This window comes from Columba livia, chromosome 2 (assembly GCF_036013475.1).
Source record: "Columba livia isolate bColLiv1 breed racing homer chromosome 2, bColLiv1.pat.W.v2, whole genome shotgun sequence".
Taxonomy (NCBI): Eukaryota; Metazoa; Chordata; class Aves; order Columbiformes; family Columbidae; genus Columba; species Columba livia.
The window spans coordinates 20,145,778-20,168,144 of NC_088603.1; the positions used below are offsets into that span (position 1 = coordinate 20,145,778).

General features: G+C 45.2%; 2 protein-coding genes across 4 annotated transcripts; both read right to left on the bottom strand.

The window, feature by feature from the left end:
• Window positions 1–52: 52 nt before the first annotated feature.
• BMI1 (BMI1 proto-oncogene, polycomb ring finger) lies at window positions 53–11,768 on the bottom strand. Of its 2 annotated transcripts, none has more exons than XM_065050795.1 (10): window positions 10,505–11,144; window positions 5,383–5,516; window positions 4,877–4,973; window positions 4,119–4,174; window positions 3,947–3,997; window positions 3,590–3,698; window positions 3,454–3,499; window positions 2,811–2,909; window positions 2,295–2,375; window positions 53–2,209 (listed from the first exon to the last, which is right to left on the bottom strand). In XM_065050795.1, exons 2-10 carry the CDS (start codon window positions 5,492–5,494, stop codon window positions 1,880–1,882), a joined length of 981 nt encoding a protein of 326 aa, XP_064906867.1. In that variant the 5' UTR covers window positions 5,495–5,516; window positions 10,505–11,144; the 3' UTR covers window positions 53–1,879. The 2 variants fall into 2 exon arrangements, with proteins under 2 accessions (XP_064906867.1, XP_064906868.1); XM_065050796.1 differs by lacking the exon at window positions 10,505–11,144 and adding an exon at window positions 11,602–11,768 and having other exon boundaries at window positions 282–2,209.
• Window positions 11,769–12,518: 750 nt separating this feature from the next.
• COMMD3 (COMM domain containing 3) lies at window positions 12,519–16,131 on the bottom strand. 2 transcript variants are annotated; one of them, XM_065050797.1, is made up of 8 exons: window positions 15,921–16,131; window positions 14,906–15,017; window positions 14,738–14,801; window positions 14,607–14,641; window positions 14,230–14,290; window positions 14,088–14,144; window positions 13,915–13,974; window positions 12,519–12,888 (listed from the first exon to the last, which is right to left on the bottom strand). In XM_065050797.1, the coding sequence occupies exons 1-8, from the start codon at window positions 16,051–16,053 to the stop codon at window positions 12,829–12,831; spliced, it is 582 nt and encodes a 193-aa protein (XP_064906869.1). In that variant the 5' UTR covers window positions 16,054–16,131; the 3' UTR covers window positions 12,519–12,828. The 2 variants fall into 2 exon arrangements, with proteins under 2 accessions (XP_064906869.1, XP_064906870.1); XM_065050798.1 differs by having other exon boundaries at window positions 12,519–13,595.
• Window positions 16,132–22,367: the final 6,236 nt, after the last annotated feature.

Below are 22,367 nucleotides of genomic sequence, written 5' to 3' on the forward strand. Positions count from 1 at the left end.
GGAACAAATGTTTGTCCTTCAACACCACATTATCAACAGAGGTCATTTGCTATTTTTCAATGAATTATCCCTTTTATTTATTTATTTGATCAGCTATAAATGAAAGTTATTCGTGTATATAAAACTGAAGTTTTAACTGTTGAAATTGAACTGTACATGTTTACTACAGGAAAAAAATATCAACTCTTGTTTAACAAGACATTATACATCAATAAGCAATAACCTTGTGGAGGATTTGCAGTCACCTGGTCTATAAAAACAAGCAGGACAAATAACAGCAATTTATATGCAAAAGTAATGATTTAATGACTATAAGCAAGACAAAGCAATAGAATTGTGCTTCTTTTGCAGACTGGAGACAATGAAATGTTTAACTACAGTTTTCCCGTACAAACATGAAACAATATCCATATAGAATAAACACCCTCACAAATGTATAACTGATGGGTGATGAACACACAAAGTTCGACCAAAGCAAAGCACAAACTGAAAAGTGTTCTGGGCTGTTCATACTTTATGGTGGAAAAGTTCCTTCTACTGAAAAAATAATACCCTTAGAAGCCTCTAATAAAATGCACCTATTTGCAGGCCATTAAAGAGGAGGCATTCCCCACAATTTATTGGAAATATTAAAGTACCTGTTAAATTTTAATGAAGTTAGTACTGTACCATACACATATATATATTAAAACAAATTTAGATAAAATGCCTTCATCCAGCAACTTGCTGGTTCCTTAAAATTTATACCAAAAAGTTTATGGCTTCTATAATGATTCCATGTGCTTTTAAAAACACAGTCCCACCGCACCAGATAACAAAAAGGTAATCAAACAGATCATAGGCTTCCATGTCCATTTTTCTTTTTTTTCTTCACTGCATCACTTCAACATTTGGTAAAGTAAAAATATATCACTCAGAAAAAAAAAGACAAAGCCAGTAAAATCCTTTTAAGATTGCCAATTGCCTCCAGGTTATCAGAGACTTGAATGTGCTTTCCCAATACTGTAGCTCTCACACGCAGTGTTTCTTGCAGTATGAGCAAAGCTCAAACAGGCGGCATCTGCAAGGGTCGAACCAGTTTAGAAATTTAACAACCATATCATGAGTGCATGAAACACAATATTTTCTTTATAGTATTTATAAATATATCATACAATACTGTTTCCTGTTATGTCATATACCAATATGGCATTGTACAATAAGCATAATGCCATCTGATTCTTACAAAAGCGAATCATTTAAACAAGTCAGTAAATAAAACGGTAATACCCGCTTTTAGGCATACAGATTGTAAAACTGAAGTTTACTTTTCTTTTGATCGGTTCTGCGCAGCAACAGAGAAGTAAAAGATGCAACATAAGAATCAAAATGGCTAATACGCAAAAATTGTTATTCACAGTGACATGGCTACATATATGCATTATTCTATGCATATTCTTTCCATTTTGTTGGATTTCAAGATGAAAAAGCACTTGCTTTCTACAGGTTCACAAAACAGCATAAGAACAATAACAATCAAAGAGAACGCAATGGAGGAGTTAGTCTGGATTAACAAACTACTTCCCAGGATTTGTATTGATTTCTGCAGACTCCCAGGTCCAGATGGTGGGAACGGAAACAACTCCGCATCACTCAGAACAGGTGAAGGTGTAACTTTTGTTTGCTTCCCAGTCCTCTGAAAACAATTTACATTTCAATCTTGCGTTTCCATTAACGTCCATCCTGAATGTCACCTAGTCCGCCTTTTATAGCCAAGTTCAGTGTCACTACAAAAGAAAGCAATTTGGACGATAGTCACATGGATTAGCATCTATAAAGCTGTAATGGCATGGAGAGATCTATATAAAGGAGGGGCAGGGGCGGTAGCCTGGTTGGCGCATCAACCAGATGAAGTGGCCGAGGAGCCATTTATGGATGTTTTCCGTGCTCTGTTGGTAAAGGAGGATTGATGGTTACTGCTGGGGCTGCTGCTGGTGCCATTCATGGTGCTGGAGATGTGGGGGAACTGGGGATGAGGAGACTGGACCGGCGTGCTGGGGCTGGGCAAACAGGAGGAGGTGGAGGGGATGCCTCCTGCCGGGCTGCTCGCCTTGTCGCTCCCAGAGTCACTTTCCAGCTCCCCGCTGTTATTCAAGCCTTCCCTCTGGTGACTGATCTTCATCCTCTTGCAAGTAGGTCTGACCCGGTATTTCAGGGGGAGAGGCCCGTTCTGCAAGGCAAAGGGGAGACCCCAGTAAGTGCCCTCCTGGGGCCATGACCCGCACGCCCATGGGGGACACACCAGCCATACTCACCCGCCTCCAGGTATAGATGTAGGCAATGTCCATGAGGGTGTAGTAGTCCTTCAGAGGTTCCTCTTCATACATCACATCGATCTGTTCAAGATATGAATCACTGCATTAAAGAGCATCCAGGCATTTACCCCTACACACGTTTGCTCTGAGGTGAAAGTAACCCCGCTGCCACAGATAACAGAAAATTGAAAAAATGCTATACCATAAGTAGAAGGGAGTAGGGAATTCTGATATCTATTAAATATATTTAAATATGTTAAGGAGCAACTTTCTTGATACCTCTATATTTAAAGCATTAAAAAAATTACAGAGTGCCACCAAGCTCTGTGGATAGATATTTTTTAAAATAACATTAATAATCCCATCAACTTATTGTACACACCAGAAATACCTGGTAGTTATCATTTGCTGGAGTTGGCTGTAATGAGAAAATGAGTGCTAACCAGCATGAATAGACTGATTTTAAGAAAAAAAACAACCAACCAAACAAAAAAATCACTGTTTCCCTGTAGGTACCTGGAAAGTGTTAGGTATATCCATTTTACTTCGCAGGAACTTTCTTAGATGCATCACTGTCATTGCTGCTGGGCAGCGTAAATATCTTTTGTCATTCACCTGATGGAATAGCAAAGAAAATCAGTCTACAGAGAACAAGCAATTACTCCCACTGAAGTGGAACACTAACAATTCATGTTATTTTTTTTAATGCGCTTTATTAAATGATTAATTACAATATATAGATTTCTGCTGCTTTATAGGGAACAACAGAAATAAGTGGTAAATTACAGTTCTAGAATAAGTAATAAAAATGCAACTGATTTTATACATCAAGATTTTTATATCATAGTAAAACGCTTTTTATAATATTTATGTATTACATATTGATTTTTTAAATTAATAAATAATTTATTGCAGAATCTGACAAAAAAAACAGATTCCACTTTAAAAGTAACACTGCAGGTATTTTTTACTTAAATAATTGTTTACATATACAGCTGTATGAAGATATTTGACCTCTTCTGTATTTTGCGCCATTATAAGAGGTGTGCTTCTTTTGTTCTAGACACACACACCTATATATTTTTTTTCCAGCTACAAATCTGCCCCAAAGATGTTCATGTGTGTTATGTTTCCTCTAGAGTAAGGGAAAGTTATTTACCTCTTCCTTTGATTTTTCTTTCTCCTTATTTCCTTTTCGTTCCAGTCTGTGAGAAGAAATGAAACAATTATGACAAATAATAAATACAGCTGCTATTGGTCAGGTAAACATAAAATATTGCCATTCTGGAACTTGCCTATTCTGGTCAAAGAATTCAATGGATAAGCTTATTATCTCGTCGTCTGTTATAATTCTTTTGTCTTCGTCAGCCACTTCTCCCCTGTCTTCATTAGAGCCATTGGCAGCTGCGCAGAAATTTCCACAATAATTTACATTTTGAAATTCAAATCAGGAAGAACGGCAATTCTCAGAACAAGAAAAAAAAATCTCCATAGTAAGATTATGAATTAAAGCTACCTAACTGTTAATAAACTTTTACTGCACTAAATTTAATTCTTAAATTCTGTCATGGTAATACATAACTTGTAAGTTAAACAGCAAAGCATCTAGGTCAATACTACATTTGTTAAAGTTGCGAACGAGAATCTTTTACCATCAGCCGACGGATGAGCAGCATAAAAATCCCTTCTTCTTTTCATTTCATCTAGATGGAAAAGCACATATTTTTCTTTTAGTATGTACTCTGTAACTCCTGGCATTGATACAGCACAGCAGCTCTGGTTTTGCTTTTCTGCTCTTAAGAAAAACCCAATTTAACTACTTACTTTTGAAAAGGCCTGGTACTAGCTTGTATACAATATCTTGGAGAGTTTTATCTGACCTGAAAAAAGAACAACCCCAAAACATAAAATTAAGCTGATGAAGCAGTATTTTAATCTAAGTGGCAGCTCCTCATTTATAATCTTTCACAACAATGCGGCATCTTCTACAAAGTGGGAGGCTAGTCATAAAAAGTTAACTTACAAGACCATGTAATCAAACTACCACTGCTCTTAAATACTGCTATGAACCAAAACTCATCTGTGCCACTACAACTCAAAAATAATTCTCTCGGACCGAAGGAAGCCCCAGAAAACAGAGAGACCAAAAAAAAAATTTCTGAAAGGAGATACATGTTTTGAAGGTTTTTGCCTTTTAGCCTGGAAAGTTTCAGCAAGAGTTTTCATCATAAGAAGCTATGGCTGGAGTGAAGCACGTCTGGGAGAAATATAAAGTGGAGGTAAAAACTGTCGGGATGGTACATGAGAATGGGAGAGAGGGAAGAGGCAGCATCAAAGCTTGTCATATGCAAAAAAAAAAAAAAGACCAACAAAAACTTTCTGTCTCACATCCAGAGAAATCTTCAATTTCAATCAATGACAAAACTCCAAAGACAGAGCACACACATGAGTTAGCTTGTAAACTGACAAGTCCTTTCACATTTAAATCACAGATGAAGAGATAACATCTACACGACTACTGCTGGTCTCCCCATATAAAGTAAAATAGGAGATGGAGGGCGCGCATTGCTTCTTTCTCCTACCTTATATTCAAAAGCGGCCGAGTTTTGTGAACTTGGACATCACAGATAGGACAATACTTGCTGGTCTCCAAGTAACGCACGATACAGGTCTTACAGACTGTAAGTCAAACACGAAAGTCTTTTAGTGATGGTTGTAGGTGACCGTCAGATATGCATAGATAGAGGTGCGATTTTCTAAACTATGCAAGCTACAGCAAATCGTCCATTGTCAGCATCGCGCTGCTTAAGCTAAACAAATACCCAAATAAGCTGCAATTACCATGAAAAGGAGACGCTTAGAGTACATATATTATTACTTTAACAAAGACCGCAGGGCAATCGCCAGAAAAACTGCACCGCAGCCGGGGCACCTATTTCCCAGCCCGTCGGGGAGGCGGAGGGACAGCGGTGCCGAGCACCTCGGGGGATTTGCGCTTGGGGAGGGGTGTTTTGTGTGTGTGTTCCCGGCATGTCGGGAAAGGTGGGAAGCGGCGGGGGAAGATCGCGGAGAGCCCGACAATACTTACAGGAGTGGAGGCACTCTATGATGGTTGTTGCATCAATGAAGTACCCGCCGCAGAGCACGCACATGAGATGGGGGTTTAGCTCGGTTATTTTGATTCTGGTTGTTCGGTGCATTTTGGCGTGGCGAGGGGCGGCTCTGAAAGACACACATACACCCACACAGGACCGATCAGCGGGGACGAGCGCGGCGGCGGCGTCCCAGGTGCCGAGATCTAGCGCGTCCCCTTCCCCCGTGCAGTCGCATCCCCCGGCGCAGGGGAAGATAAAGCGCGGAAGGCGGCGGCGCGGGGCCGGGTGGCGGGCGAGGGCCGGTCCCGGGGCTGGAGGGGCGGCCCCGCACCGCCCCGGGCGCAGCCCCGCGGAGGCGCGGTCGCTCCGCGGCACCCACCGCGCCGCTCCCCGGTGGGCACGGACTCTCCCTGCGGCGCGGCGGGGCACCGGGCGGCTCGGGCTCCCCGGGCGGCTCGGCGGCGATGCGTTGGGGAGCTCCGGGGGGGGACGGCCAGGCACCGGGCTGCTGGCGAGCAGCACAAAGGGGAACCAGCGCCTCCCGGTGCGGCTGCCTTGGCATTTCCGGAGAGCGGGGAGGGGCGGCGGGGGGAGGGACAGGGGGGGACACGCACCTCGGAGCGGGGCCGGGCACCAGGGCGGCGGGGCCGGCCCGCCAGGGGGGTCCGGGCGGCTGCCGCTGCTGCTCGGTGCCGATCCGGATCTGCTCCGCTCTCCGAGGGGGTTGCTATAGCAACTTACACTTACACTTGGCATCCTGCCACCGCTGGGAACACACGAGAGCCGGGCGGGGGGGCGGTCGGGGGCCGGGCCGAGCCGAGCCGGGCCAGGGGGTGGGACTCGGGGCCCGGGGGCTGGCGGAGGGGTGGAGGAGCCCGTGGGGGTCTGGGAGCCCGCTTGCGAAGGGAGGAGAAAAGCGGGGAGGGGTAGGGCGGGGGGGGGGCGGCCCGGGCGGGGTCGGGGTGCCGCAGCCCGCAGGGTTCCCGGGGCGCGGTGCGGGGCAGCCCGGGCGGCGGGGGCGGCTTCGGGCGCGGGGCTGAGCCGGGCTTTGGGGTCTCAGCCCGGCGGACCGAGCGTCAGAGGCTCCTCCCGAGCCTCGGCCATTTCGGATCCTCTCAGGGGCCTCTCTCCACGTCGACTCGGTGCGAGGAGCTGGTCTGAGATCCCTCCTCTCCCCCTCCGCTCACTCCCTCCGCCGAGCCGCGCTCCCGGGGACCAAGCCCCCCACACCGCCGGCGGGGTGCCGAGCCCCGGCTACCACTCCGCGCCGCCGGCATCCCCTCTCCCCCCTTCTCCTCTTTCCTCCTTTCTCTCCATCCTTCCTTTCTCTCCTCCTCTTTTTCTCTTTCTTTCCTTCCCACCCTCTTTTGACTCTCGTTTGAAAAGCCTCCCGCGGACGAAGAGAGCGCGGTGCAAAGTTTTTCAAGAGGTGGAAAGAGATTTGCAACACCAGAGTAAGGTGCCTGGACGGGAGAAAAAAAGTCTCGGGATCCTTAAACCAACCACCTTTTCAATAATAAAGCCTGCCGAAGGGGAGGAAAAAGCCCAAACCAACTTTGAACGGTACATTAGTGACAACATGCGAAGGACCATGTGACCAGATCATTCCTAAAGCTAAATCAACACCTTGTCAACACAATGCGGCGACAAGAGTGAAAAACAAATGTCATTTTCACAGTCTGAAACCTATAAAGTCCCATCGGATGCACTAGCACCAACGTTAGATGCACACATGCTATTTAAAATGAGAGGGAATAAGAGGTAAGGGGGAAATGACACCAGGAGAAAAACCTGTCAGCCACGTCAAATGCAGACTAAATTATTTTATGCCAACCAGATCCTGAAGAATGTAATGTAACAACGTTACTTCAATGCAAGCTACCCATTTCCCCATGTCAGTGCTCCCAGCACACCAGCTCCTGCCCTTGGTCCCCACTCTTGCCGAGGCAGAGCTTGCGAGCCTCCTCTCACTGCAGAACCGTGCGAGCTGCAGAAGCCTCAAGACACGAGGTTCTCTCCAGTCACTCGCAAACTTCGATGTTAGAGCAGCGGGAAAAAAAAAAAAAAAAAAAACAACACACCAAGCTTTCTAAAAGTTTTGCATTTCGGCCAAACTGGCCAGGACAGGGCTACAATATTGCCCAAGAAGTGTGCACAGCGCCAGCGAACGACCCCAGCCAGGAAACCTCTCTTGCTGCTGCAGGAGAACCCTCGCGTGAGCAGCAGATAACCCCCCCCCAGCATCAAACCGCAGCCAAGCACCACACAGAAAAGCAAAGTGCAAGAAGCATCAAGCCAGATCATGTCCCAAAAATATGTTCCTACCCCCGTGCGAGGAAGCAAGACCCCCGCTGCGTTGTACTATGGTTTAAATGTCGCTTCCAGGGTCCCTGATCTTCTGCTTCTGACTTTTAAACTGACACCGAGGGTTTGCTTTTCCCAGAAAAAGCGGAGCCCGGGCTTGTGCACTCCTCTCTGAAGAGTCCAGTGCCCTGAAGCCGGCGACTCTGGAGTCCCTTTAGGTACTTAAACATGGGCAGGCTGCCTTCACGGTTCTGTGTTTTATTTGTTCAAGTCACTACCTTATAATTCATAAAAATCTGAACCAAAAAACCCAGCAGTGACCGAGGTCAGGCAAGTCGGCTGACCGAGAATTCCTTCCCAGCCTTGCCAGACTGGGACAAACCTTTCAAGACATTAACGCGTTTATTTCACGCAGGCGTAGCCCCTTCCTAAATGGAGGGGGATTAAATTCAACCGTGAAACCTATTTTGTCGAACCAACCCCTAAACGCAGATTATTTATTGCCCAACGTTAGCACATTTTCAACGTGCTATGAGCTATCTTTGAAATCAGTTGTTTTCTCCAGCGAGCTGAACCTGGCGCCTAACTTCTCCCCCCAAAAACACCCGGACAGGCACACGCACACGCGTGTCTGTGCCTGCGAGTACCTAACACGAACGCAGCACATTTTACTTCAGCAGCCTGAGCTTGATATTTTGGTACGAGGGAAATTCTTTCAGATTTTTTTTTCCTGCTCGTACTGATAGCACAGCGAATACCAACACTTCACACAGGCAATACCAACAGGCTCTTAACCAGGACAATATATATTTACACATTGACACACAGGATAACCAAACGCAAAATATACGAAGATAATACTCTCTAGAAGTAAACAATGCCAGCCGACTGATTATTTAAAGGCCTTAAACAGGTTATGTCAAAATGAAGAAAAACAGAAGTGTAATCTCCCAAGAATCAGCCACATTATTAAAAATCTATAAAGGCAATGATCTATCAAACCTTGCTCGACAGGTCTCCAACAGAAAATACACACATAAAAAATAGAAGCATCGCTCGGGTAGGTTTGTGTACTTTGCACCCATCTCCTCTCAGAAAACTCTCTCATCAGGAATAAAGAAGCCGTCATTCTACATCTTCACCCATTATCAGTCAGAGCCACTTCTACTATCGAGCCTGTTAATTACCCTTTCGCTTAAAAATGGTCACATATGTTTTAAAGGAGGGACGGGGCTTCTTTCCGAGAGAGCACACGGAGCTCAAATATCTCTGCCCAGCTCGCTGCAGCGAGGAAAGACCTGAATATTGGCAACAGAGTGCAAAAGGACCCCAATTCCTTAAATCCCCTCCCTGGAACGAGATAAAGGACACGATCCGGCTACTTTCAAAAATCCACTAAAATGTTAATTTTGTACTACCTAAGTGACCAGGTAGGTCAAGCCTCCGTGTCCCTGGCAAACTGCAACACAAGTCTGTCTCAGTATCCAGGACGCACTATAGAGTCACTCAAAGGAGTTTTACTGGACTGTATTTCCAGAATGTCCCTGGTCCTTGAGACCGTCCCATAAAATAAATTGCTCTGACCACTACAGACGACGCAAAAAAATCTTTTAAACGCCAAGCTTGCTAATGGGCACATGCACCCAGGTTTTTCTCAACTTTTCTGGAGACTGGAGGAGTGAATCAAAGTTCAAAGAGGCTGAAGGGTGACTATCTCACTTCTACAGAAATGCCATTTTTCTGCTTATTTTTACCTGATTATTTGCAAACATTTACAGTAAACACAGAGAAATACCCCGCACTGTATATTGCCAAGGCCACACAACCACAAAAACATACACCAGCAACTTTTCAGTGCTGCCCATCAGCAGCACGAGGAGCCCACTCGTGACATCTTTAAGATCTGACAAAGGAATTAATGTAAATTTACTCTTCCCGGGCTCGGGAGAAAAGAGGAAAAAAAAAAAAAAAAACAACCAGAGAAAATAAATTAAATAACCGCCCTGTGTCCCACAGACACATCACCTTTGCTCCAAAGACTGCAGCAAACCGCACGCCACAGCTCCCCAAGATCGCAGCCAGAATGCTGTCTTTACCCCCCAAAAAAGTTATTTCTCGGTGCTGGCAACCCCTTTCCTCTCCCAGCAGGCACAAAGCCCCAAACTTCAGCATTTAGACCAGAAATGTAAGAGGAGGCATTGGAAACAACTGGGAACCGCCATCTTACCACCCATCCAATTTCACACAAGTACTTGTCCAACTTAAGTTAATAACATTTTCTGCTGGGTGCCCCGAAGCCTAACAACCCCTCCAGGAGGATCGCTACCCCCCACTGGCTCTATCTCTATAAAATGGGTGCGCTATCTGACATTTTAACCTCCCCCAGACACATTTCTTTCGGGGAGAGCTGAAATCACTTGACCCAGGCAGCTACAGATTTCACGAACGTCCCTGTTTAATCAAAATCTGCCTTTAAACAAAGGGCGCTCAGGCCGGGTTGGCAGCAGGGTCTGGAAATATAAATATTCTCCTCGGGGGCCATGTGCACAAAAAGGTTTTAGGGGGCGTCTAGAGAAAGAAAGGAACTAAAATTTGCAAATGTGGGTGCGTAACGCGAGCGAGTGCACAGGCTGCTGCTGCGTGTCTATATGTGCGTGTGTGTGGCTGGAGCAGCCTGTCAGCGCTTTTCCCATACGGAGAGCTCGGGGGACACCTAGGCTCCCCTTTGCAGCCCCCAAACCAGCCGAAAACCGCCGCCGAGCCCCCTTCGCCCCCCGCCCTTAGTAGGGCGACACCTCGCTTCATACGTACCCGGAAAACGGAGCCGGTGGGCGATGATCGGAGCGGCCAAAAAAGACAATGAAAGTTAAAAGTCGTTCAGCAGAAAATGAATGTGAGCCAAGCGGCCATCTTGAAATGAACTGCAGACGCTGTCAATTGCAATAAGCTTATTGCCGCCGCCGCCGCTGCGCTCCGCTCATTTTAGTTACAAAACACCCGGGTTTTCTCCTCTCGTCCACCGGCCCTTCTCGCTCCCTCGCTCTCCCTCCGAGTTCGCCGCCCGGGCGGCTCAGGCGCTGGGAGCGCAAAGTCTCCCCGGTCCGGATGGGTCCTCTCTCCACCAGCCCATTGTCTCTCCCTGTGCCCCCCGCTCCGCCTCGCGGCCTCGCTCGCGTTCCTTTTTTATTATTATTATTATTACGAGTATTATTGTTGTTGTTATTTCATAGTTGGTGGCGGGGACCCGGGGAGGGAAGGAGGGCGGGCGGGCGGGCGGGAGGAGGGCGGAGGAGGGAAGAATGCAACGCTGAAGGCACACAGTGGAAACTGACACCGTCCCCAAAATGGCTCGGAGTTCGCCCGCCCCGCCAGCGTCACGTGGGGCGCCTCATTCCTTAAGGGCGGCCTGGGAATTAGCGGCGCTGCCGCCGGGGCCCGGCAGCCTCCCCGTGACCCAATCCCGCAACCCGGCCGCCTCCTCCCCCTCCGCCCCCGCCTCCCCCCTGCTCCCCTCCCCCGCCCGCCGCCCCCTCCCCTCTTTCTCTCCCTCCCCTCCCCCCGGCCCTGCACGCGCTCGCCCGCGCGCCGCCGATGCCTCCTTTTCCTCGCCGCGCCGCCCGCCCGCCCCGACCCCCGGCCCCGCTCCGCGGCTCCCGCCCGCAGGAGCCCGATCCCTCCTCCTCTCCCTCCGCCCGCGCCGCCGCTCCCGTTCAGCCCCTCCGTTCCCCACTTTCCGCCCGCGCCCTCGCCGCCCCGACTCCCCTCCGCGCACCCCCGCCCGGCCCCCGTCCCGAACAACGCCTGCCTTCCCCCCGCCCGCCTCCGACCACCCCGCGACGTGCGTCCCCCGCCCTGCTCGGCGCTGCCCGTCCACCCTCCCCACAGCGCAACCCCCCCCACTCGCATACCCGCCGGCCCCACACGCCGCCCGTCCTTCGCAGTCCTCGCCTCCGTCCGCGCACTTGTTGCGCGCTCCCACCCGCGGCCGCCCCGTCCCGCCACGAAGCGAACCCCGCGGGGGATCACGCTGCGGCCTCGCGCCCCTGCCACCTCGTGCTCGCTGCCCTCCGCCCGCACGCGGCCGCAGCACGCGCCCCTCGTCCCGCTCGGGGCTGCGCGGCGCCGCCGGCGTCGGGGCGACACGTCCCCTCGGGGGCAGCGCCGACGCTTTCCCGCCCGGAGCGGCGGCCCCCGAGCGGCGGCGGGAGCGGGAGTCACGGACACCCGCGGTGTCCCCCGCCCCGCGAGGGGGACGAGAGGTGCCGGGCGCTGTCGCCGCAGTCGGAGGGAGGGAAGCGGGGAAACCCTTGCGGGCGCTCGCCACCGCCGAGAAGAAGACGCCGCCCGCAGCCCGGGCGCGGACGAGCGGGGAGGGAAGAACCCCGATCCGCGCCGGGCGCCGCGGCGAGGGCCCGTCCGCCGGCGCGCTTCCACCGCAGGGCCGGCAGGTGCGGGCGGGCTCCGCGGCGGCCACCGGAGCCGGGGCGGCCCTGGTGGAACGGGAGAGAAGCGGCACCGCTGTCGGGCGCGGAGCGGCACCGCGACTGGGGAGACGCCGTCGAGCCGGAGCCGACATCAGGCTCCACTCAGCCCCGCGGACTCCCGGCTCCATAAAATGCCATTGAAGTCCTCCTTGCCTCCCGCGCCGGGGACCGACCTTTACTCTTACAGAAGATGTAAGATCAGTTGGAGGGAAATAACAAAGCGCGGTGGGCAATTTAGCAAACGCGCCGTAGCCGCGGCACCAGAGGAAGGGATTTTTGCCTAATCGAGCTGATCTAAAATTCAGCATCTTACTTTTAGGTAAGAAATTCACCCACAGAAATTGCAGAACAGGAGCGAATAAACTTTATTAGATCCCAAAGAAAAATAATCAGTGACAATTCTAAAAATACACAAAATAAAACAGAAGGAATGCTTGGAAGACATTACAGTTAAGCAAATATTTTAAGAAGTTCATTAAAAAAAAAGACACAAGCAAGAAATACCAAGTGCGGTCATAAAAATCAGTTATTTCACTTAATTTGCATCCAAGGACTTAAAAAAAATATTTGCATCAAGAAATGAAAGACATTTGTCATTTAGAAGACACTCAAGAATGAGAGTCCTTCAGCTCAGCAGGCTGACACCTTCAATCACAACTGCGTCGCTCTCTCTAGACTTTTTGCAGCATCTTTCAGTTTTCCAACTAAATCCTAAGAGATGAAATGCTGTCTTAGAATAAACATATTTTGTAAAGGTCAGCTAAAGGCACATAATATTTTTTGTATGCAGAGAGACAGGGGAAACTGGCACCTTATACCACAAAGAAATTTTGCAATTGATGAACAATGCCAGCAAAGTAATTAAAGAGCTTCCCATTTTACAACATAGTAAGAAAAGTAGGAAGTGAAGAAAAACACCTTTTAACATATATTATCTACTAAAATAGATCACTATTCTTAACACGTAGATTTTATTGGTATTGTTACAATGGCCAACAAAGCACTGTATACCTTTCTAAACACTGAAAATATTTTGAGTGCAATTTCATATTAGAACCATTCTCCAGCCAAAGCATGTCAGATTTAACTAAGTCAGCAAACATTTAAAACGCTCATTAGAATGAAAAGGGCAACTTTTGTGACACACATTAAAAAGGGGAGTTGAAAACCTGAAGTGTTAATATCTTGCTTTTTTTCTTCCCCCCAGCCCCTCTTCCCAATCCTCCACAGTTTGGTCACTTCCAAGCACTACAATACCTCTATTGTTCAGTTACACATTTAAATCGCTAAACAAAGATCAATGTTTGTTTCAGTACATTTCTTACATGTCACTAACACCACTGAAGAGTCTTCAGTTCGTTCTTTATTTTTAATCATGACACTTTTAAATTATTGAACCAGCTTCTTTAATCATTTCTCTAAAGCACAGAAAATCAGAGCTTCAGAAAAATGATCTATTTCCACACGTCTATATATATTTTACAGTTATGAAAACACAAAATATTTATGCACTTCTGTAAAACACTCCCCAAGCAAGTAAAATCAGTTACTTTGCAACTTTATTTCAGAAGACAGGAAAACCACTTGGGAAGTTTCTCCCCTACCCTCCCAGTCTTGCCTTTTTTTTTTTTTTGTATAATAGTAATATTTTATTTCATTTTAATTGACAAGTTGTTAAAAACATTTACATCCACAACTGGATCCCAGCATAGAAACACTGATGAAGGAAAAAGGTACCTGTAATTGTTCCATCGTGCAACTAAAACTAACATCTGGGTGTGATCCTGAATCACTGTTCTGGAAAAAAAAAAAAAAAAAACAACAAAACAACCAAACAACAATGCCTATTTTATTTTAAAAAATATTGTGAAATAGCATTTTTTCCTCTGAGTGTGCTGGGAGTACAGTACCTCTACATTTAAGGTCACCAAGTAGGAAGGCTGGTAAGTTTTATGAAGTTGATTGCTCTAAATTAAAAACAAAGAGCATAGAAAAAGTCAGGTCTCAGCACTGAAACACACTAAAGAGAACACCTCAATGTGTTAAAATTACCTTGATCTGATATTCCAAGCGCCAAGACACATCAGTTATATGGAGAGGAGATCTGCCTATGCTGAAAGACACAACAGTTACAAGTTCCCTGCACTAAAAGAAAACATCATTTTCTAAAGTGTCCATCAATAAAGAACTTTTACATGCTCCTTGCAATGCTTCTTGACAAGTTCAAAAAGTTTATTAAAAGCAGAGTCCTGGAAGGAGGAAGAAAAGTTTCAACAGCTATTTTCTAAAGTTTGTTAAAAATGTACTTTTTTTTTTTTTTAATGGAACAATATTTCTTTAATGACCTAAAGTATGCATAGGTGTTTTCCAGGACAGATTCAAAGTAGCTGGAATTGAAACTACATATCTGTGCTGACTGATTGACCTACCTTCCCAACAGGATTTCCAATGCATCCTTGTTTTTCTGGAGGAGAAAAAAAAAAAGAAAAAGAAAAAAGCTAGATTCAGTGAATTCATATGAGGAAAGATAACAAAAGTATGTGAAAATTGGTTTTAAAACCTGATATTCGGTGCAAAATTGTTCTATTCTCTCTTTATCCAGTTTACAGTCTTCTAGACACGTGCTACAGGGAAAAAGAATTTATTAGGTTTCTGTCAACATCAACTCAGCAGCACAGTTGAAAGTAACAGCCGCTAGAGAAATGGGGTAGCTTCGAAGTATTAGTACCTTATAGCTGATATGTCGGCTTTCTGCTTTCCTGCCTCCAGAATACACGTTGCAGCCGCAGCATGGCAATGTTTTAATACCGTAGGGTCAATATCTTTCAGGTCTGGATCGTCTAAAATAAATGAATTACTGATGACAAACTTATTTGCCAAATCCCAGCACACGGTGCCAAGAGCTGCTGCTCGCCCTCTAAACAGTGCCTTTCCCACAAAAACTTCAAAATTAAACACATTTGGTGTTTGAGAGGGAAAGGACGAGGCAAGCAGGCAAGGTGTGAGGAGGAGGAGAGGGGCTGAAGCCCTGGCTGCTGCAAGCCGTACCAGGCGGGGCTGCCCGGCACCGCACGCCCCGCCGCCTCTCCACCGCCTTCCCATCGGGACAAAAAAAACAAGAAAAAGAAAAAATAAAAAGAAAGAAAAAAAAAAAAAGAAAACCTCAATTTCCTCTCCAAGCCCCGTCCGCGCTTCCCAGCAGCCCGTCCCCAAAGGCGAGGAGCGGAGCCGGAGCCCCCGGCCAGGCGGGGGACCGGGACTGCCCGGCCGGCACCGGCGGCTCTCTCCGCGCCCGGAGGCGGCGGCAGTGTCATTAGTACCACAAAGTTAATTAGAGGGCCGTACAGCTTCACGCCGGGGTTGACGTAGGACGCGTGCACGCGCGAAAAAAAACCAACACGATCGCAGTGGAGCGGCCGAGGAGAACCGTCTCCTTGCCCTGCCGCGGGGACACGAACACGCGGGGGACCCCGTCCCGCGCCTCCCCCGCTCCCCATTTCCGACCGCTAAAGCTTTAATGGAGCGGCGCGCGGTAGAGATGACACCCCGCGCAGCGGGACCCGGGAGCCGTCCACGGGTGGGAGCCACCCTGTGTGTGTGGACGCCGGCCACTACAGCACGGACACGCGTGTATATATATGCGGACACGCGCGTGGCGACGCTGGAAGCAGGCGCACGGCGCTCGCTTGCGCGCTCCGCGGAGCAGCACGGCCCGCACCGCCCTCCCCTCCCCCGCGCCTCACCCAGCCCGGCATGCGGGTGCTCCAGGAGGCTGCGGAAGGCGGCGCGGAGCAGCGCGGCGTACGGACGGCAGGGGAAGCGGCGGGGGTCACCCAGCAGCCGCCACCCGCCCTGCGCGTACGGCGACAGCTCCATTGTGGGCGCCGTGACCTTCGACACGCGCCCACGTGACGCGCGCGCAGCTGATCGGCGCGGCGGGGCGGGGCGGGGCCGCCCGCGGGGCGGGGAGCGGCGGGGGGAGCTGCGCGAGGAGCTGCGCGGCCGCGGAGCGCGGCCCCGCCCCCCGCCCCGCCCCCCCGCGCGGTCCTGCCCACGCGCATCTTGCGCACGGGCGGGGGGACGCATCGCCCCGCGGCGCTGGGGGCGTGAAGCGGCAGGCGATGCTGTTTCTGGGCGAACGTGGGGAGGGATGCGGCGCCTGGCGCAGCGAGGGTTTACTGCCTGCATCCCGGTCGTCCCCCAAGTGCTTGTAGCAAGCCCCCTTCTTCTTTTTTCAATGTCTGAAATGCGAGCTTTGAATAAAAATTTTGTCACAAAGATCGACGTAGCATTATGGTAACGGCATTGCACATTTTGACATACATAAAATAGTGACAGACAACACAACCTTCACTGGTGATTTAGTAAAGATGTACAAATTGTGTCTAAAAACGTCTCTATGCTGAACTCATAAATTCCTAACGTGAGGTGTTAACCTATTGCGTTACCTGCATTACCTTTTTTTTTTAAACATTTTGAAACATTGCCATAGTCCTCAAAAAATCTTAATATTTTGCAAGTAAACAATGAAATGGCAGACCAAATTAGGACTGATCTAATAAAACATAGGTAAAGGCCTTACGATGTCACACGAGTTATAATATATACAACCTTTGGAGCAAAATGTTTTAGATATCACCTTTTTCTTTGAGTGTGGTTATTCTGAATGACAAGAACATCACTCTGTAATCTGGCCTTCTTTATTGAACAAACATTTCTGCTGAACATCTCTTAAAGGGAAATTCAATGTTGCAGTTTTCAATGTTGCAACATTTTCAATGTTGCTCAACTTAAAAAAATGAGTAAAAGCTAAAGGCCTCTGTCAGATTCTTGCTTTTAAAATAATGTCTTTATAATGTCAAAAAGATAGTACTTTTTTTTCTTTCTCACTACAGATACATACCAGACAACTCAAAGTGCAAGACCAACCAATTTCACAAATTATTGTCAAGTATGCAAAATAATAGAAAAACGGAGCAGAGCTTAAGCTTTCAACGTTACTTCTCTTAAATAGTGTTGCTAATAAGAGCAGGTCAGATAGTAGTACATGTAAAGTATAATATTCCAGAGTAACTTAATTTAAAACAGTGAGTACAATCTGCTCTTTCGATCATCTGCTGACCTGTGCTGCAAATCCATTTGCAGGTTGATGGTGCTGTCAGAGGACTGGACTTACCAGGAAAGAGCTTTGAACAAACACATTTCATTTCATCTGAACTATTAATGGTAATTGACTGGTAGCTGATTTAATCAAAAAGCTGTTAGAATTTTGTATCTGTATCTGTAGCTTCCACTAATTACAATCAGTCATCTAAGGGCTCAGTCTGGCTTTGGAGGCCAGTTCAAGTTTTGTTGCAGCAAGAATGGTAAGAGTGGGCTTTACCACATCCCACCACATTATTTGAATCACACTACATTTGAGACCATCACTGCTTTGTTTTTTGGTTTTTTTTCAATTTTTTTGTTTATTAATATAGCTAATTGACGCAAACCCAGCTGCCCACTTGTCAGCACCTGCGTCCCCTTCAGCGTGGATGCAGAGCACGGGTGACCGGTGACTCTGCCCTCTCACTTTCCTGGCGCTGCGGGTTGTCTGGTCACTGTGTTGTAAAACGACGCGTTTGTGTACTCAGGTCTCGGTTCTGCCCAAGTTGAGCTCAGAAAGAAAACCAGGCTGGCTGCAGGATCAGGCCCTGCAGTACTAGGCCTCATCACACCCTGAAGAACGAACGCTCGGAGTTTTGGGGTGTGATCTGAAGTAATATCACTGGCCTGATACTTGGACATAAAAATTAATACCAGTGAATTTATGAACTCCGAGCTTCAGGGCTCTGACTGACAAGTCCTGGTAATTTTTGTTTTGACAGAAACAGAGAAGGCATGGCAACAGACAGGTGGGTTGACAAAACAAGGCTTTCTCTGTCTTTTGGTATGGCTGTTAAATAGAGACACGATACCTAAGAAAAGACAGCATAAAATGGAGGAGTAGGAAAAACATAAAATGGAGGAGAGGGCAAAGCTTTGAGCTGGGGAATTACAAAGTTAAAGAGACCAAGGCTATAAAAAAAGGATATTCACCCCCCAAAATTAGAAATGTACACATGTGGCATGATTGCATGTTACAGAAGTTTATTCTTCAACACCCCCTTATTGTTTATAAGATATTGAGATCTATAAATAAAAATTAACTTTAAAGGCAGAACAACTGCTGAAGATTCATTGCAAGATTCTGTAATACACGGAAGTTTAACTAGTTTTAATTTAAAAATTTATATTTTTAGTTCTCCTACCCAACCTCTCAGCCTGACTTTTTTTCTTTCTCTCTTTTTCCCTCCAAAAAGCATGAGATATACTCAGACTGTCAGATTGCTATCAGATTTTACTTCTGATTCACAGCGTATACACATTTTAAAACCCCATTCACTACAGTTTCCAAGGGGAAGCTAAACTCTATACAGAATAAAGAAATTATGAAGGAAACGCAGCAGTACTTGAATATTAATTAATCAAGGAAACAAACTACCACAATCCATGCACGTATTTTTTACAGGTTGTGCTTTGTTAGTCAAAACAAAATAATGCAACTGTTCAAAATGAAGGGAAATCACTTAGCATGTCCAGAGGACTAATTCATAAAATTTAAGAGTTAGCATAAGTACTTCTGAAAAGTCTCAGATTAGCAGTTTTTTCTGTGTATTGCTCTAAACAGAGTTAAAAGATAGCTTTTAAGGTGGTATTATAGTGACAGTTTTCTGCAAAATTATTACTGACTTCCGAGATTTTAATCCACACACTAATGGAAAACCCCTAGAACTTTTAAGTCAGTATTGAGTCCTCTTTATTATAAAATAGTTTTTGCTGAATTAAATGTTTGAAGCAGATAAGAACAGTAAAGAACAAGGAAAAATTTTCTACAAAATGTATTTCTTGCTGGATTTGTATCTGAAGAAAAATGTGATACTCCTGTATCAGTCACTGACATGATCAGAGCACCAAGGAAAAGGAGGCTGCGTACCCTAAAAGGCCCAGGAAAATTTCTCTCATATCACAGGCACAAAAGTGCAATAGAGTTAATGAAATACTGCCTCAAACCAATGGATTACATGGATTATTTATTTGATATTATTGCTGTAGGCAGTCCTCGTATCTGGTGAAAGTGCAGTACTTGTCACATGTTTTAAAAAATATTTTATATTTCCAGAAGGACTATTCAACAAATCACGCTCTGTTTGCTCACAAATAGTTCTGATTAACAGTTAAGGAAATTAGCTTTTAAATTAAATATGTGAAAACACTTGACTTATTTCAGTAAGGTAAAACCTGTAGTAGCTGAATACATTTTTGATCGGCTACTTAATATTTTTTAATTCTAAACATTTTTGCTACGAGGTAGTATTTTTGGAATTAAGTTACATTAATCTATTAAAAAAATAAGAAGGATTTATTTATTTACCTTTTCATTAGCTTAATTTTGACTTATTTTTAGCTTCCATTTGTCAAAACTGAAAGTCTCCTAATTTTCCCTTTGTACACATATTCTTAGGTTTAAAAAAAATTAAAAACCTTGTGGATTTCACTTGTAAATTATACACTTTTAAGCTATTAATACTTCAATTCTTGTTTAAGTTCTCAGGAATAGAAGCAACTAGAGAAGTACCACTTGTTTAAAACATCATGGCTTCTCTGATTTCGAACAATCAGTGAAAATATTATTATAATATTATAAAAGTTCCATCTCCCCTTATTTTACTAAGACATATATAATATTAATATTCGAAAAAAAACGTTATATTTATATTTTATTATTTCTTGTCAAATTAAAAAATATCTCAGGGAGGATTTGTACACTTTATGTGTACACAAAAAAATGAGTAATAAAAGGATGTAAGGGTTTAGGCATGTGAGCAAGTGTCACTGTGATGTGCTAGATAGTACATCCTCCAGGACAGCACCTTTGTCTTTTTGTGTGTTTTGGCATATTTTAAAGTCCTTCTAATTAAGTGGAAGCCCTCTATTTACTGATTTTTGGGTCACTCTTTTTCTCTCACAGAGAAATAAATCTATGTAGTTCATAATGTATTTATTCTTTCTTAAGAGAAAACTGTAGTGTCTTTGACTAAATTTGTGGGGATTTATAAAAGAGGCCTACATAAAAGATGCCGCCTTTAGTGTCGGATAGAGAAATACAAAGATTCCTGCTGCTTTAGTGGAACTGCTACTGTAATTCCATGTCCAGTCCTGTGTCACAGATTAACATAGTTTGTTTTTCTGACAAAAATGCTAGGGAATGCTTTTTAGTTATTATATTAGTTTTCTCTCTTTGTAAGCAACATGCATGGGTAGTAGATTTTAAGTGGAAATTTTTGCTGCTTTTCAAATACCCTGACATCATTTACAGATGCTTCAAAGTTGTACCTGCTGTTCGTGCAGTACTCAGATACAGATGCCACACATAGTACTCAAAGTTCTTTACATTTAGCCTTAGTTTTTAGATTTATTGGGAGATGTCTGATCTGTGTGTGCTTTTAAACAGTAAACCAAACACATTCGAAACTTGTCAGTGTTTTAAGTACGCCTTTTTGCATGTTTATACACTCAATGGCAAGATTGTAGCCTTGCTGTTGGAAGCTTGTAAGGAGGATATTATGCTCTATTGTCAAGAAGCGTTCACAGTCTGTCACATTAGTGCTAGAGATGTGTATAGAAGAGTAATTATTATAAGCTGACTTCCAGAAAATGTAAGTAAAAAAAGCTAAAGCTCAAAGGAAATTTAAGCTGTATGTTTTAGGTACTATTTGTTTCCAGATGTTTAATATCAGGAAACAAAAATGGTTTTTAGCATAGCACCTAATTGGTAAAATAATTTCGTATTTATATAACGAACAGAAATGTGATTTTCTTAGCTCTGCACTTAATTAAATTTTTAACAAGGTAGATAAATACAGAAATACAAATGAGTTATCAGTAATCCAGTATTTAAAGAGATGCATGGTATAACATTTTGAATTCTCTTTACACAGTTCAGCAGTACCAAGAACCAAAAGTATCTAAATCTACTAACTGAATATGCAGTTTTCATTAAAAAAAAAGGAACAGATATTACAGCAAGAACGAGCACTACGTGACATTTTTTGCTACAATCAATCCTGCTGTTTCATGAAAACGTTTGATTCTGATCATAAAGCAAGGCTTGCATGCCAAAATGATAGATGCCTTAAAAGAAGCTTTGATAAATAAAATCCTGCAGACCTTGGCATTCGCAGTTCTCTTTTGGCACTAGTGAGGAATGGCTGAGTAATAGTTAGGAAACGGACTTATTTAAGATGTTTTATTGCATCTAAAGATACTCGGGCTAGATCTGCAGCTAGTGTAAATCAGCATATCTGCCTTCAAATTACTTATATTGCTTTGTCTCAGCAGAGAATCTGGCCCATATCCATTATCTAGAGGGAATATCAACTACTACAAAGCATACTTATCTAACCAAAAGCAAACGTAGTGTGCGTAGCTCATTGATGTTTCTTGTAACACTTATGTTAACCTTTATAATGTGATAAAAATCTGGCACAGTTACGTATGGTTGCAAATGATCTTGCTTTGATAATATCAACAATTATAAATTAACATTTATTGCTTTTAATACTACTTCAAATTACATTGATAAAAGCTTATCTTGATATTGATGAGAGGACCAGTAATTTAGGATATTGTTGTTCTCGTCAGTTTTCCTGGGAGCAGAACTGGGCCTCTTCTCTGAAACAGATCTGCCTGTCAAAGTAGTGTGGAGTGGGTTGGTTGTTTGTTTTAAATAGAGTGTATTTTTTGTATTCTCTTTTGATGAACGTATTTAATATCTAGTGATGACCACATTTTACAGAGCCACTAAGTTTAGACTCCTGCCTTTTACATATAAATAAGGGTGTTATTTGACCCAGTAAAATCACCGAGAGTGGAGTTCAGATGCAGGCGACTGCAGAGGCCAAGTTGAAAGTTTTAGTTGAAGCAACTGCCCTGTGAGACTCAGAATAATATAACAAACTCTGGCTCATTCTTAATTTTTTTGGCTCAGTTAATGAAAGAGGAAGTTTACTAATTATCAGAATTTTGAGAAGTAAACGCACCCAGTCTGAGTAGTACCTCATTTAGTGGTTCCAACGCTGCAACTATTAGACCTTCTTCAGCAGCCATTC